General features: G+C 40.1%; 1 protein-coding gene across 1 annotated transcript in view; it reads left to right on the forward strand.

Moving 5' to 3' along the window:
- The first annotated feature begins 349 nt into the window (after nucleotides 1-349).
- The window catches only part of DHX15 (DEAH-box helicase 15), a 46,257-nt gene continuing 30,626 nt past the window's right edge, over nucleotides 350-15,980 (forward strand). The window contains exons 1-5 of the mRNA XM_055727251.1: nucleotides 350-576; nucleotides 6,611-6,959; nucleotides 11,352-11,545; nucleotides 12,494-12,653; nucleotides 13,065-13,283. Coding sequence (XP_055583226.1) covers nucleotides 509-576; nucleotides 6,611-6,959; nucleotides 11,352-11,545; nucleotides 12,494-12,653; nucleotides 13,065-13,283 — 990 coding nt within the window. The 5' untranslated portion in view covers nucleotides 350-508. The remainder of the gene's footprint in view (nucleotides 577-6,610; nucleotides 6,960-11,351; nucleotides 11,546-12,493; nucleotides 12,654-13,064; nucleotides 13,284-15,980) is intronic.

Consider the following 15,980-nt stretch of genomic DNA (forward strand, 5'->3'; position numbering starts at 1 on the left):
CCGCGACAACGGCCGTCCCGAGGCACGCGTGCCCGGGCGGACGGAGCGGGCTGCGGAAACAGCTTTTTCTTACCGGGCACCGACGGCGACGGCCGCGCCCTGACAGGGCGGCCCCGCCACAGCCCAGCCCAGCCCGCCCCGCGCGGGGCCCGCCCGCGCCGCGTGCGCCCACCCCCGCGGCCGCCGCCGCCGCCGCCATGGCGGGCCCCACGCAGCCGTTGGAGCGCGCGGGGCGGGGCCGGCCGCTGAGGGCGCGCGCCGAGGGAAGGCTTTTGCCGGCGGACCCGCGCGCGCACTCCACTCTCTTCCCCCCCCCCCGCCGTCACCCCGCCGCGCGCAGCCCCGGCGCTTCCTTCCGGCCGCCATTTTAGTCGCTGCGCCTGGCCTCGCGGCGCCGCTGCTCTTGCTGCTGCTCGAGGAGCGGAGAGCGCGCCCCGCCGCACCCAGCCTCGGCCGGCCCGCCGCCCGCCCGCCTGCCCGCCGCACCGAGCGGCCGCTCGCCGCCGCCATGTCCAAGCGCCACCGCCTAGATCTGGGGGACGACTACAGCTCCAGCAAGAAACGCACCACCGACGGGTAAGGGGCGGCGCGGCCCGGCGCGGCCCGAGGAGCGCGGCCTGCGGCGGATGGGGGATCGCAGCGGCTCCCGCGCCATCCGCTCCCTATCTTAGGCCGTGGCCGCTCCTCGTGGAGCTGGGCCTCCCCGGGGAGCGGGGCGGCCGCCATGCGTGGGGGGAAGGAGAGAGTTACAGCAGCCGCATTTGCGCGGCGAACCCCCGGCGGCGCCGCCTCGACTGGGCAGGCACGGGAGCCTCGGCAGCTCCCTGCGGCGCTAGGCCTAGGCCCGCGATCGGCCTTTCTGCCGGGCCCCTTGGTGGGGGCGGGGGAGGCGGATGGCGGCAGCGCGGAGGTGGGGAGCGGGCGGGGAGAGCCTCGTGTGGCGGTGTTGGGGGGGGGGGGGGGGGGGGGAGGGGAGGGGAGGGAGCCGCCGGGGCGGGCTGGGCTCCCGTCGCGGCGGACCGGGGGCGGCGCGCTGCTAGGCCCACTCCCCCGCGCCCGGCTTTGTCTGCGGCTCTTTTCGTTATTTATCCCCCACCCCCCGACCTCGTTCCTTTTTTGTTTGTTTCCTTCCAGTTTTGTCTGTTAAATGTGGTCCTAGAGGTCAGTTTGAGATTTGTTCCGCCTGTATAATTAGTGCCTGCCCTGGTAGGAACGTTATTCTTTTGTTAACGTCTTACAGTAACCGGCAGGGATATGCTTTACTTGAAGTAAGAATCGACGGTGAGGTGAGTTTTGAGGTAGAGGTCAGGGGAGGGATTAGATTTTTTCCTTAGTTTTGCAAAGGTTAAAGTTTTAGGACTGTACTGCACAAGCTTTAGCAGATTTTCATTGCCGTTAATGAAATTGCAGGAGCGCAGACTATACGCTCATGTCCTTTTAGACATAGTTGTTTTAGAGCCGCCTTTGCATAATCTCCTACCCACTAATTGGGTGGGGGGAGGGCGGGTGGCTTTTTAAAGTAAATTTCTGAAGTCTCAAGGAACACAAACACAGTGTTTATCTAGTTTGGCCTTCTTGATGGAGCACAAAAGACTTCCGTGAATTAATCCATTTCTGAAGTCCAACAGCATTGTTTTGGGCTAGAGTATTTATCTAAGGAAAATACTTCATCTTGTTCTCAAAGCTTGCAATAACTAAAAGTCTACTGCAGCAGTCAGTGTTCACTGATAGTCTTTGCAAAACTTGCCCTTTTTTTTTTTAAAGGTGAGCTTGTATAACTTCAGCTTTTAGCCTCTAGGGTTTGATGCATTTTCCCCTGCTAAACAAAAATGAAAGTTTATTATTGAACATTTATTTGCTGTATGTAGGATCACTGTAATCTTATTTTTTTTTTCTAAGTAAATGTATCGAGTATTTATCTCGTTAAATACCTTTTTGCATGATTTGCCAAAAGTTGAAATAGCTCTTCTGGGTGTACAGAAAAGTTGTACATGTGCAGCTTTTATGTAGAACTTTCAAATGATCATGCCAAAACTAGGCACTATTTAAATGTGGTACAACTGTTAGGGTTGGCTGTAAAATAATCACAGGTCAGTATTTCCTTGTTTGTATGTTGATGGGTTTTATGGTTTTGGTATGGTTTTATTTGGCATTGTTTTTACTGATTATTTCCTGGCATCCTGAACCCTTAGTCTTACCATTTTGTATGTACTGTAATGAGTTTCCACCAGTAGTAAAACTTTCTAACCAGAAGTCTTTGACTTTTATGGCACCTAAAATCTATACAAGTGCTGGTCTTGTGGCCCTTCTTTGTCCCCTCCTCCTCTGCCAGTAAAAGCATTAAGTGGCATAAGACTTAAACCAAGTCACTATAAGCATAATTTTTGAACATGATTATTTCTGATTTTACTTGAAATTTTAATTCATGTAGCACAAGCCATACTAATGTTACATTGTCATGAATTATTTTAGGGTAGTTTGGGTGTACAGCTTATGGAAGGCTCTAAGTAAGATGCACAGAGAGAATTGTGTAAATAGCATGTATGTACATGTCTTGCTCTGTGTTGAGAGCGCCTTAATGCAGTTTAGTTGGTTTTGGAGGTGGGTTAAGCTGAATTGGCCCTTTGGATGGTTAGCACTTCATAAACTGAACAGTGATTTGTCTTGCATTCAAACTGGACCACCTGACCAAATATGAACGTTGTATCACGTTACCCTGTATGGTTTGAGTTCCTTTTTAATTGAAGCCTGTCATGGTATGTGTGGCTCTACATGGCAACGATGCCAGGCCAACAGGCTTGTAATTGTTGGTGTAACCATAAGCATCAGCACATCTGTGTTCTTGTGATCTTGTATAATTTATGAAGCAAAAACTTTTTTGAAAGATGGGAATCGTATGCAAGGTTTTTGGTTACAGTGTGTGAATTGCATACATACTACTTAAAATCTGTTAATTTTTTCCCACACATACTTAATTTCAGTTCTTGTTAGTGGGATGTATAGTTCAGACTCATGGTACTTCATTTTTTTAATAGAACAGAACAGAAACCATCCTTTAGCTGCATTGGCTTTCTTGCATCAACAATTGCTGTATCTAGTAATGGAGGAAAAAAAGCACTGATGTTCTATTAGATGTGTGTAACTTTCACTGTGATGATCAGTGGCTTTACCTTGTGCCCTTTGTTTCCATTTTCATTTTTATATGCTTTTTGTGCTTGGATTTAGTGAGTGCTACAACATTTCTTTTGTATCCACGTGTGTATATATGTGTGGACATAAGGAAGTGAAATCAGCCCAGACTACTTCGCTTGAAAAACAGCAAAAAGCCCCCTAACACCCTTCTGATTACTTAGGCTGTTACGGGATTCAGGCAGAAGACAAATGTGATTAAATTCGAATCCTTTTATTGTTAATTTCTGGGTTTGAGATAATTTTTCTTTGTGCAATAATGAAAAGCACATCGAATTTGACAATTTATAAATGAAGGACTACCAAGCTGCATCTTTAGAAATATAGTAAATTTGTATGGCAGCGTATGTGTCATTCCTCTTTTCTCTTGTTGGCCAAAGGAGTCTGGATATGTTTGCGAAGTTTCAGTAATAACGGGAGAGTGGCAAGCATTTTTAGGGAAAAACAAACAAATACTACTATAAAATGATGTTAGAGAGTAAGCTTGTGAGGACATGTTCTATTTTTTCTATGCTGAGATCTGGTTGCCCCTGCTTCTCTCTTTCTGTTATAAAAGGAGAGGCAGACACAACTCTGATGAACATGTAAGTAGTGCTTTACTTCTGAAACGTAGATAGAACTGGATGGGTTTGTTTTCTTACTTGTATGATTAAACAGCTCTAAGAGTTCAATGAAGGAACTCAGAAATGGGGGATTAACAGGACCTTCCATTCTGGATTGTATTTCTAGTCCATTTAATCTACTGTCTTGTTCTTGAGGTTGTATTTTTATCCATGCTTTAAGCCCACACAGACTGCTACCAACACAGAAGACGTGCTGCCCTCTCCCTTGTACTGCAAGTGAGTGTTTGGGAGACTAGATCAGAGAACTGACCTGAGTTAGAATTAGCATTGGTGGAGGGAGTCTAAGGAGGGCTTGTTCTTCACAAGACTGTTGAAATGCTTATACCAGCATGCAAGAAGGGTTGGCAACAGTGTGGGTCTGTTTTAGCAGTGGCATTGGTTTATGAGAGGCTTAAGTATACCTGAAGGTATGCTTTATGAGCTCTGATGTAGAAGGTTCTGACATAATACTGCTTAAATAAATGATTATGGAATAGTTTTATTGATGTGGATTTTTTACACTTTGACTAGATAGCAGTAAAGAATAAAAATCCTTCAGAAGCACACACATACCACCACACTCCACCCCCCTGTAAAAAAAAAAAAAAAAAAAACCAAACAAAAAAACCCCCACCCCCAAAATCCCTCAATTAGTAGTATGTCTTATTCTTTCTTTCATTGAAGTGTGTGCTGTTAACGGGCTTTTGCGTTTCACCCCGACTTTACCATTCTTAAATTGCTTTTATGCCTTTATTTCCTTTTGTTGTTAATGATGTTATTGTCTGACCAGCCACCTGTTTATCCCAGTACCTGCAGATATTTAAAATCAGATTGTGAGTAGCTCATTAACTACAAGTCCAAAGCTTTATTCCTGTCTGATACTCTCAATGGTCGAAGAGTCTGATAGCATGTAGCATAATAGAGGCTAGTTCCTTCTGTTTGTAAAGGGGGTAAACTTCCATACCAGACAGTATGAACCTCTTGGGTTCTGCAATACCTGCTTGCCGTTGTCCACTAAGAAGAGATTTCTAGCTTATACAACATTTGATCATATCAGAAGTAATGTTGAAGCTATGGTATCTCAGATTCATGCAAATGGTCTGAAAGGACCTTAATTTTCAGACAGTCTAGTGTCCCAAGCTTTAGGAAAATCTATATACAAGTGAGTTAGGTAGGTGACAGTAAATGGTATGTTTTGTATGTTTCTTCCTTTAAACACAGACTTGCTGATAATAAGTAATCTTAAAAAACCCAACTTACTGCAGCAGTCTCTGAAGCCCTAATAGATTGAACTGTTGAGGGACAAAACCAAAAATACAGCATGCAGTTTATTTGTGTATGCAAGAACAAGAGTGGTGGTTGTTTCCAGTGTGCACCATGTTTTGATTTTAAATTTATAGAACCAGTACTAATATAATCTTGGTTACTGCATCTTCTCCGTAGGTAGGAATTGGCTTATTACTTAACCAGTTACATTTGAATGCCAGCCGTATGTTAAAAAGAAAGCAGTGGAGAGGAGTGTTGGCCAACCGATTTCTGCTCTCTATTCTTTCATGCATGCCTGAGTGCTGGTAAAGACAAGAGGAAGGTTTTGTTTTCCCTTAACGACTCTTCCTAAAAAGGTTCATGTGAGCATTTACTATAAAACTGGTGTTGGCTTAGTTTGTTCTTTTGCCTTTTTGATGGGATTTCAGTTAATGTAATGCACAAAAGCTGAAAAGATCTGTTTTCCTGGCAAAGATGCCACTAATCTTTTGACTTACACTGGTTTAAAATGTGATGTGTTTCTGTAAAGTGGTGCATATGTCAAAATGCTGAATTAGGGTAAGTTTGGGGGTTTTATTAAAAGCATGTAGCTATAGTTGTTTGGATCAAACTGGGGGTTTCTTTACAAGCGTTTCAGGTGTGTGTTGGGAGAGTGAGATTGTGTGCAAGAACAAGTAGGTGGATTTGCAATTCAGAAACTGTCACTAAGACTGAGGATGGAGGTTGAGGTTTGAGTAGTTAACTATGGTGAAAATTATTGTTCTTTTGCAAGTGCAGTGAACTTTTTTTGACTTAATATTTGGAACAAATGGGAATACGTAAATGCTGGTTGTTTTAAGTGTGTGGTAGGAGGTGATACTCGAGAAGGTGGTACCGCTTGGTAGTGTTAGGCTAATGGCTGCACTCGATCTTAAGGGTCTTTTCCAATCTAAATGATTCCGTGAACTGGGTAGCTGGTTTTAAGTCTTAGGTTTCAGACTCAGCAACTTGTGTGTCAGAATTGTATGGAGGACTTAGAACAAAAAAAAAAAAAGTTCAAAGTACTTGTGGGATGTTAAGAAACCAAACAAACTTTTCTTTCAGGGCCTGCTTATCATCATGAGTTAGTTTTTGTGGGTTAGCATAATTCCCTTGTTAGGTAGGCAAGATGTCTATTTAGTGTTCTCTTATGTTTCTGTAGCAGCAGCAAGTAGGGATAAGAAGAATTGTGTGAAAAGTCTAGAACACACAGCTGATGCTTTATAGTCATTAAATGAAGAGGGTTAAGATGATGCTCCCTTCATGTGATAGCTTTCTTCAGTGTTGCCTCTAATGAGGGGAACTGTGGCAGTGCTTGTGTACAGTGAGTATAACTGTGTATTTATATTCCGTACGTATCATGCACACGTCGACGCTTAAGCATCCAGTAGCAGCTGTTTACAGGGCTTCTTAAAAGACTTGGTTTGTATACACTTTGTACTAGATACCTTTACAGATGCGTTGTATTTAAATTCTACTCTGCGTTGAAATATTGAAGTGTCTCATTTTCTGCTGTGTTTCTTAACTCATTTTAGGAAAGATCGGGACCGGGACAGGGACCGTGATGACCGTTCTAAAGATCGTGACAGAGATCGTGACAGAGATAGAGATCGTGACAGAGAAAGGGACAAAGAAAAAGATATGCGACCTACATCTAACTCTACATATTATGCAGCTGCTGGGTTACCAACTATAAAACCAGCAATGATTCCACACAGTATTAACCCTTTCACAAATCTACCACATACACCACGATATTATGACATCCTGAAAAAAAGGCTACAACTTCCTGTCTGGGAATATAAAGAAAGATTTACAGATATTTTGATTAGGCATCAGTCATTTGTGCTGGTTGGAGAGACTGGGTCTGGTAAAACAACACAGGTGAGTTCTTATCTATATAATACTGCAGTTTTTGAAAGGTCAGAACTGTTGCTAGGTATGGAGGCAGTGAAACTTGCTTTGGTTTCTTGAAATTCATTGTGTAAGGACACCTCACAGACAGTGACCAAAACTAATTTGATGAATGTTTTACTTGCTTAATGAATACAAAACTGAGAAGAATCTTTAACACCTTCCCCTTTCACAAACCAGTCCTGTTCTCTGGCCTGTTTCTGTTAGGCTTTATGATTGGTAGTTAACCTTTTTGGTGAAGGAAGAGATTTTAATGCCTAGACAGAAGTGTACTAATCTACAAACTGAAGCAGTGGTTCCAAATAGTTTTAGCTGTTTGTGTAGATAGCAGCTGAAAAGTAGGTAAAATGTTACAAAAGTAGGGACTTGTTAGTCTTACAGGAAACTTTCTGCTACAGATAGGAACTTAAAGGGTATTGAAATGTCAGATACAATTCTGACATGATCCAATTGGATCATGTTTTGGTGACAGTCAAACTTGAGAGAAAGAGACTGGTGTTTCCTTTGTACTGAAACTTCTCGGAGGTCATAGTTTCCCAGTGCTGCAGATAAAAGTCACAATTGTTCTGTAGATTGATGGCTTTAAAAATCTTCCTTAGCACTGGAAATAGTGGTAACAGATCTGCTGAGCCTTTAACTCTTTAAGAAGAGCTTTAACTCTTTAAGAAGAATTTTGGGGACCAGTAAACAGGGAAGATCTAAGGAATACCACTGCATATCTATAGCATGACAAACTTGCTGAAAACTTTCATCTGTTCTCTGATTTGGTGTTTCAAATCTGTGTGGAAAAGTGATGTAAAAAAGTTCTTTGTTCTGAACCCAAAAAATACCTTCTGTCTTGTCAGAAAATAAAAATGAAGGACATTTTAGTCTTCATAAAATGGGTTATAGATAACTTACTGTAAGTCTTACAAAAATTAATTTTCAGTCATAAATTTGGATGTTGAGAAAAAGTGAAGGACATAAGTAGTACATTGGATACCCTTTATAGTTGTGCCTGAAATATTTGAAGAATTCTTGCTGCAAAAATTTTAGAAACCAGGGTCTTGATTGGAAGGTACCTTATGGCGTTATCTGTATTGCTTTTTTAATGTGTAAACTGAGACCAGGATTTTATAGAGTTCTTCAGAAAAGTTTTATGATATAGTTACATGGAAGAGAGAGTATTCTGAACGTTCATGTGAAAAAAATCTGTACTTACCTATATGAAAACAACATTTCTCATTGCATGATTTGAAGATTTAAAGAATATGTGTTCTTAATAATTGTGAATTAAACTTCAAATATATCTTGCTATCATGCCATTCCACACACATAAGCTTTTCCTGAGTTGTCTTACTACCTTACCCCTTAACTTTCAGAAAGGATTTAAGAAACCCAAGGCATCTTCCTAAAAATGGGATTTAAACTACCACAAGCATATAAGCAGTCTTGGAAGCTTCACAGCTGCTTCTGAATTCACTCTATGAGATTGCAGATATGTGTTGAAACAGTTAAGGGTCTCTGTAGGAACATATTGCTGAAAATGATCCTGCTGCCACTTAATGAAAACCTTGTGTTGTGCGTGTGTGTGTCATACCCTTTTTGTGATCAAGTGCTGTGTTAAAACCAGTGGGGGAGCGGTTGTTTTTCTTATAAATATTTATATATTTTTATATATATATATATGGAGCAGGGCAAGATGAGCATTAGAGGGTTTCATAACCACTTAAACTGAAGGTGTACCTGAACCATTTATGATTGCTTTTATTGGTATAAAGTTGGCATTATTTGAAATATATAATGAATTGTTCTTCCAGAACGTTTATCTTGCCTTTCATGGTGATAGTAGAAGGCTATATAGTAATAGATAATATTTTTGAGAACGAGCTGCTGCCTGTGAAGTCCCTTCCCTGATAATGTGCGTGTTTTCCCTTTAGTCTTTTTGAGTGCACAGTTTTGGAAACACATGGCTTTGAGAACGGAAATGATTGAGAAAATTTTTATCTCCTAAGTCTTGTTCCACATAGACTTAAACCCAAAGCACTGAAGTAGTGTGTTGGAAGCCAAGACTGTTAATTTTCAAGTCTTGTATTTGCAATGGCTTGATTTGTAATTCAAACTTAACTTTCTAAGTTAAGTATTTTCTTTAAATGCTCCCCAGATATGTTCCATGGTGGAACAGGTGCACTAAAATGCTTTCAGAAAGAGCTTAAGTACTTGCTATAAATGCAGCATGTGCTCTCTTTTAAATTTGGGATTATATGTGGTGCTGGTATAATAATTTAAATTTCTTCTGTAGATGCAATAGTAGAGTAGCACCTGCTTTCACTTGAAAGCCTTAACTATAAAGGGTAGGATGGTTGTTGATGTAAGGTAAGGGGTGCCACTTTGTCAGCAAGTTTTCATGGCAGGTGAAGGGGTGATTCTGAGTATGGTTTAATCTCCTGCTGCAGGCCACAAGGGAATTGATATGGGTAGAAGTCTGACACCTTTTCAGTTAATGAAAATTCCAAGAATTCTACCATGTAACTTTCAACAGAGAAAGTTTTCAATAAATTGAAGTGACTCAGAACAGCCTGGACACTGCTCTTCTGTATCTTGCTCTTTATCCCTTCAGAAACTTGACTTTCCTTTGACTTTGGAATAGTCTTTAACAGCCCTTGGTGCATTTATCTTTGATCTTAGCTCTGACACAGTATATGTGTAGTCCCTACTTCCTGATATTTACGGAGATTATATTTGAAAATTTCTCTTAATTGAGAAAGTCCTTGAGGTTAAATGGTGCTAACTAAAACTATTCCTCATGCTTTTGATACTGATAAAATGGCTGCTTTTTTTTTTTTTTTTTTTAAAGGAAAGTCAAAGGTTTTGGTGATTTGTAGGGTTTTGTGTGTCAGTGGAGTTGAGCTAACTTCATCTTAGGTTTTATAAGAAGCGTTCAGTATGTTCACGGTTGTAACTGAAGTAAAAAAGGGTTGTGCCATACTCCATTTTTTTTCTACCGTTTGTATGTCTTTTAAAGCTGGATGTGAAAAGTACTCTGATGGTCATCTAAATCAACACATTGAGTTCTAAGTCTGTGTAGCCCTTTTCTTACATTTGACACCAGTGCTGTAGGTTTTGCTGTTTACTGGAAAACCACTTCTGAATTATTTTTATTTCATGTGGCTGTGGCCTGACAGACCTGCTGTTTTAAAGTTTATTTCAGAACTTGCTGTGTTTAAAGTCAAGGAGCTTCACTTAATATGCCTGGAGCTGTGTTTTTATTAGGGGCTTGGGAAGCCGATTCCTTTCTCTACACTGCATATTAGGGGAGTGTGTGTATGTTACAGGACGGGGTTTCATATTCCTGCTATCAGTGTTCAAGAACTGCTATTTTCAGTTTTGCATAAGGTTTTAGTGTTCACTTATGTCCATTTTGCTGTTGAAATACAGTGTTCTCGAAGAAAAAAATTTCTAGTTTAAATTATACTGCTTTTCTTATTGTTCCTCATTGGTACAATTTATAACCAGTCTCGGGTTTTTTTCCTCTGTAAATGTGAGCTTTCAAGAGTACTTGAAAAGTAGTTACTAAGGAAGAGTGGATGGTTTTTTTTTGTCTGTAGACTTGGAACTAGTTGTGCCTGGAGATCTCATAAAATGCCATACTGATAACATATGAAATATATTGTATCTTCATCACACTGTTACTGACCTTAATCAAAAGAATTTCTAAAGCTTCGTATTTTGGATTATTCTTACTGTTTCCAGATTCCTGATATGAGCAGAAAACAGCTGACTGACAGATAAAATGAATGCTAACATAGGAATGAAAACAGGGCTTTCATATCTGGTTGATAAAATTTCAAAAGAACAATAGTTAACTAAATGAACATAACTAATTATTAATTTTATTTTTTTATTTGTTGTGATTCCAGGCTAAAACAATTTTTATATCGTGAAAATAATTTTTTGCTTAAGATATAATAAGCATTACTTTTTAAAGCTACAAAATATGATTTGCTTACTGTAAAACTGTAAACTGTACTATGGATCTCATTTTTTGAGTGTTAACTTTAATTTGGGTTGCTTTGGAGCATGTTGGCTGCCGAACAATCTATGTAAGGTACTGATCTAACAGTGCTTAAATGTATTGTGAACCTATGCATTTCCTTGATAACTTCAAAGATGGCTATGCACATATTTAATGTGAGTGTGCTTTAATTAGTGGCATTGGGTTTAACTAAGTAGTCTATCTGCTCTCATGCTTTGGATATTTTTGTGCATGCAGTTAGCATCTCAGTGTAAGTTATGACTAAATTTATTTGTTATGATACAAAAGTTACAGATTACATTCAGCCTTTTGAAGCGTGTTTTAAAGCTGAATTTTATTCTTGACAGATCCCTCAATGGTGCGTTGACTACATGCGCTCATTGCCTGGACCAAAAAGGGGAGTGGCATGTACTCAGCCTAGAAGAGTAGCTGCAATGAGTGTGGCACAGCGTGTTGCTGATGAGATGGATGTCATGCTGGGCCAGGAGGTTGGTTACTCTATTCGATTTGAAGACTGCAGTAGTGCAAAAACCATTTTGAAGTAAGTATGGCAACTTGGATAAAGGTATAACACAGCCTGCGTGGAGGTCGGGGGGATTTGCAGGGTAGTGAAGAGTGAGCAAAGTTATGATAGGAGTAATGAGGAGTGGAGTGAATCTACGGACAGGCACTTTCTGTGTTTTGAGTGGAGAAGGGAGACAGGAGCCACAGCATGAGCTGAGAGAAACCTCAAGTGTGGGGTTTGAGTAAAATTGAAAATGAATCATTCCTCCTAAAGAAATCACTGCACCCTGTGAAAATTATACCTGACTCTGGGACACAATCCTTAGTGTTTTAGTTGTTGGCTGTTGTAGATGCTTGTGCTGTGTAGGTGGAACCAGGCCCACTTAATACATCATTTGCAGATGACATTCAGAATGCTCACTTAAAAAGGATTCCACATACATGGTGTGGTTCAAGGAATAATGCCTTTATATCAAAAGATGTCTTCTGTTTTGCTCATAGAATTAGTTGAAGGCTGGGAATGAAGTTAATGTATAAAAAGAAATTTTAACTGAGACAGAAAAGTAAAAGAATGAACAGATAATCTGCAAACAGAAAAGGGGTGAAACAACTGTAGAAATTGTATGTCTAGGATTTCAAGAGGGTGTTTTTGCCTTTATTTTCCTGTCTCTGTAGAACCTGGAAATCTGCCAGTAATAGTCTAGAAACCAGTTAATGTTGTTAAAAACCTTGTTTCCCTCCACCCTTTTTTAATTCTGAAGCACTAGCCGTGCCCCCCCCCCTCCCGATTTCACTTACAGCTTGCAGTAATTTCTCTTTTATTTGAAAACTTAAAATGGGCTTGTTACCGTGTTCAGAATGGTTGATTGATATTTATTTAAAACTTGATTAAAAGCTTAGTTCAAGCAACTTAGTGAATGATATGGAAGAGGATTCTGTAGCAGACTATTAAATTTGTGTTGAAATTGTTTTTGCTTGTGTTCAGGTACATGACTGATGGTATGTTACTTCGTGAAGCAATGAATGATCCTTTGCTGGAGCGCTATGGTGTTATAATTCTTGATGAGGCCCATGAGAGAACACTGGCTACTGATATTTTGATGGGAGTTTTGAAGGAAGTTGTAAGACAGAGATCTGATTTGAAGGTCGGTAATGATGAAATCCAACAGCATGTCCTTTCTAGTTGCAGGCATACCAAATTTGGTACTGTGTATTTGCTTACCATTAGCTGACTTGTATAATCAACTAAAGTAGATCAACTGTTATTTGATCTAATGATGATCTGTATTGGAAAGATAACCCTAGGAAATTTTTAATGCAGCTTCTGTTGCAGAAAATGCTAGGCAAGTTAGAAATAGTTGTAGCTAAACCTTTCTGTATTTGACTAGGAATTTTTTTTGACCTTTGTAATAAGGGTGCTGTATTCAGGTGATCAAGCATGCTTAAATCAGTCAACAATTGAGTTTAGTTTCTTACTACTATATGTTGTATGTGTAACACTTCACAAATTCTTACTAACCTTGAGTAACGTTTTTTTTTGTCCTCCAAACCTACAGGTTATAGTTATGAGTGCTACTTTGGATGCTGGCAAGTTTCAGATCTATTTTGATAACTGTCCTCTTCTAACTATCCCGGGTCGCACCCATCCTGTGGAGATATTCTATACTCCAGAACCAGAAAGGGACTACCTTGAGGCTGCCATTCGAACAGTGATCCAAATTCACATGTGTGAAGAAGAGGAAGGAGATCTCTTACTCTTTCTTACCGGACAGGAGGTACTTTCTTCCTTTTTTAATCCAGTGTTTCATACAGAAACTGTTTTAAGTGGCTTGGGTGGACTGAAATGTTTAGTTTGCTTTTCTAGTTTATCATTTGAATGACCTGAGGCTTTCTACCTGTCATATGCTTCAGGTCCTTGGGCATAGTCTGTATCTGTGATATGCATATGCTATGCAAGGCCACTCTAAAATGAAAGTTCTGATCTCGCTCATATACTTCTAAAATAGAAGCCTAGAGTATGAACCCTAGGTTTGTACTGATGTGAATTCAGAAGTTCTGGGTACCTGATACCATCCATGTTTTTACTGAAAACGTAGTTCACTGCACTTCTGGATGTGTATTGTACAACCTGTCTGAAAAATAACACTTTAGTTCTGCTACTTAGCTATCAGTAGTAGTTTTAATGACATGTTTGGGTTTTGTTTTCTGTGAATAGCTTTGAGTATTATGTTAGTATTTCTGTACTGCAAATACAGGGAGTTACATTTAAGAAATGGACTCAGTGCCTTGCAAAAGAGGATTGTACAAAAGCACTTAAGGTAAACAACGTCAGGAAATGAGAATTTTCTGGAAATCTTAAATTGTCTGCTTGAAATAAACTGGGGTGATTTTTTTTTTTTTTCTAATCTGTTCCTTTGAGGCTCTTCTGAGTGGCCTTATTAGTAGACTGAGATGGAGAAGAGGTAAAAAACCCCATAGATATTGTGAAAGTATACTTGACTGTGTGAACATAATATTTCTAGTAATGGGGAGAAACAATATTTCTAGTAGTGGGAAGAAACGCAGCTAGCCAGAGGTGGTTTTTTTTGACTCATTCTTCTTGCAGTCACTCCTCTCGAAGAATTACCCTTAAAAGGATGTGGAACAATTCAGTGTCTTTAGGCATATACAATCTTAATTATGCCAAGGGGGAAAAATAGTACAAATAACTTGTGATGCTGAAGGTGCACAGGCTTCTTGAGTAGATTTGCCAGTCATAAAGATGTGTTACCTTTTAGATGAGTTTTAAAGGACATTTGATTAAAACTTCTTCTGGCAGGTCATCTTGTCCCTTAAGAAAACCAAAACAATTACTGTCATTGTAAAAGCAGCTACTCTGGCCTTTAGATTTCTCCTTCTTTTGTTTGGAGTATTGCTGTGTGTTAAACTACAGCTAGGGAAAAATACTCTAATTATCAGTTATAAACGTTGTCCTTGCTACATCAGTTGCTATGTATTGTTCTAAATAACTTGTCCCCCAACTCCCATAATTGTTATAGCAGGGGGGACAACTGCCTTCATACTAGCTCTTAAGCACCACTCATGTTTGGCAAATGGCTCTAGACAGAACTGGCCTAGTACTGGCCAGTGCTACAGAGATAGTCTATTTTTTTGTATGAACAGGTTCTTTCATTTCTACTGGGTTAATTTACAGGATGTAATGTATTACAAGTTTTAAATAAAATCATGCACACGTTGGTCATGTGTACAGACATAATTATGCGTAAATGTATGTAGCAATATCCCTGTATTGCCTTAGTGAATCACTTAAAACTTGCATTGATAAGCCACCATTGTCTGTTTTTTTTGCCTAGGGCTCTCCAGTCCATGTATCTGGATGATACTGTTCAGGGGCAGTGGGGTGGCTCTGCCTGGAGCTAGTCTGAATTTAGCTAGTTAGCATGAAATTGAGGTCTGGTTTACCTTCTGTAAAGAAGCTTTGAAGTGTTAACATCCATTTTGATTCATGGTGTTTTGGGGCCTCTGTTGAAGCCCATGTTTGAGCCTCATAATGCAGTCTACATGTGTATTACTGTTGAATCTAAAGTGATAGGACCTACTGTAATCTCAAGAACTGGAAAGTGTGCACTAGGTACCACTACTGCTTTGTGGTTTGGGTTCAGTAGGCTTAGTAGCTCGAATCTTGCCATTGGTTTTCACTGGGCATAAATGCTTTGGAATTCTTTTGGATTCTGGAAAACAATATGAGCATGATAGAGCATGGGATTTCTTGGCTGGATGCCCCCCCCTCCCCCCGAATGCAAATGTGAACTGGTTTGAGTTTAAGAGGCTTCAGATGAGCAGTAATTGCAGTGGTCTGAGGCAGCATTAGCATCCTTACTGGCTACTGCCTTCAATTCCCACTGAACGTGAAGTAATTTTAACTGCTACCCATCTTATTGCCCATATAATCAGTACAGATTAGGTAAGACAGAGTTGATGATGGAACCTGAAGATACTGGAGAAGATTCTGTGTTGTTAGGCCCCAAAATAAAAAAGAAGTTTAAATACATTTGGAAACCAAAGGAATCTTAATTGTATAAGCCTGTTACTAGATGAAGATAAAATTGTTGTTAATGGTGCAGAAATAAGTGTTCAATAAAAACTTCCGGAGTGCTGAAAGGAGCAAAAGTATGTGATTATGTAGCATGAGCTACTTTTCAGTCTGTTAGTAACAAAAGAGGATGTTTTTTAAAGCATCTATTAGGAATAAGTATTTTGAAACAGGACTTGTTCCACAGTCCCTGTAAGCAGGAGAGCTTATCTGTTGATTTTTTAAAAACAAACAAAAAAATCACCCTGGTATATTAGGGAAATTCAAGAAGAAATAATGTTCATGTTTTGTGCCAATACTCAAAAAAGGTACAATGTGAGATAAAGTGGATAACTGTACGCCAGGTGGCCTTAAGTCAGTCACAGGCGAAATTGGAAAC

This window comes from Falco cherrug, chromosome 1, assembly GCF_023634085.1.
Source record: "Falco cherrug isolate bFalChe1 chromosome 1, bFalChe1.pri, whole genome shotgun sequence".
NCBI lineage: Eukaryota > Metazoa > Chordata > Aves > Falconiformes > Falconidae > Falco > Falco cherrug.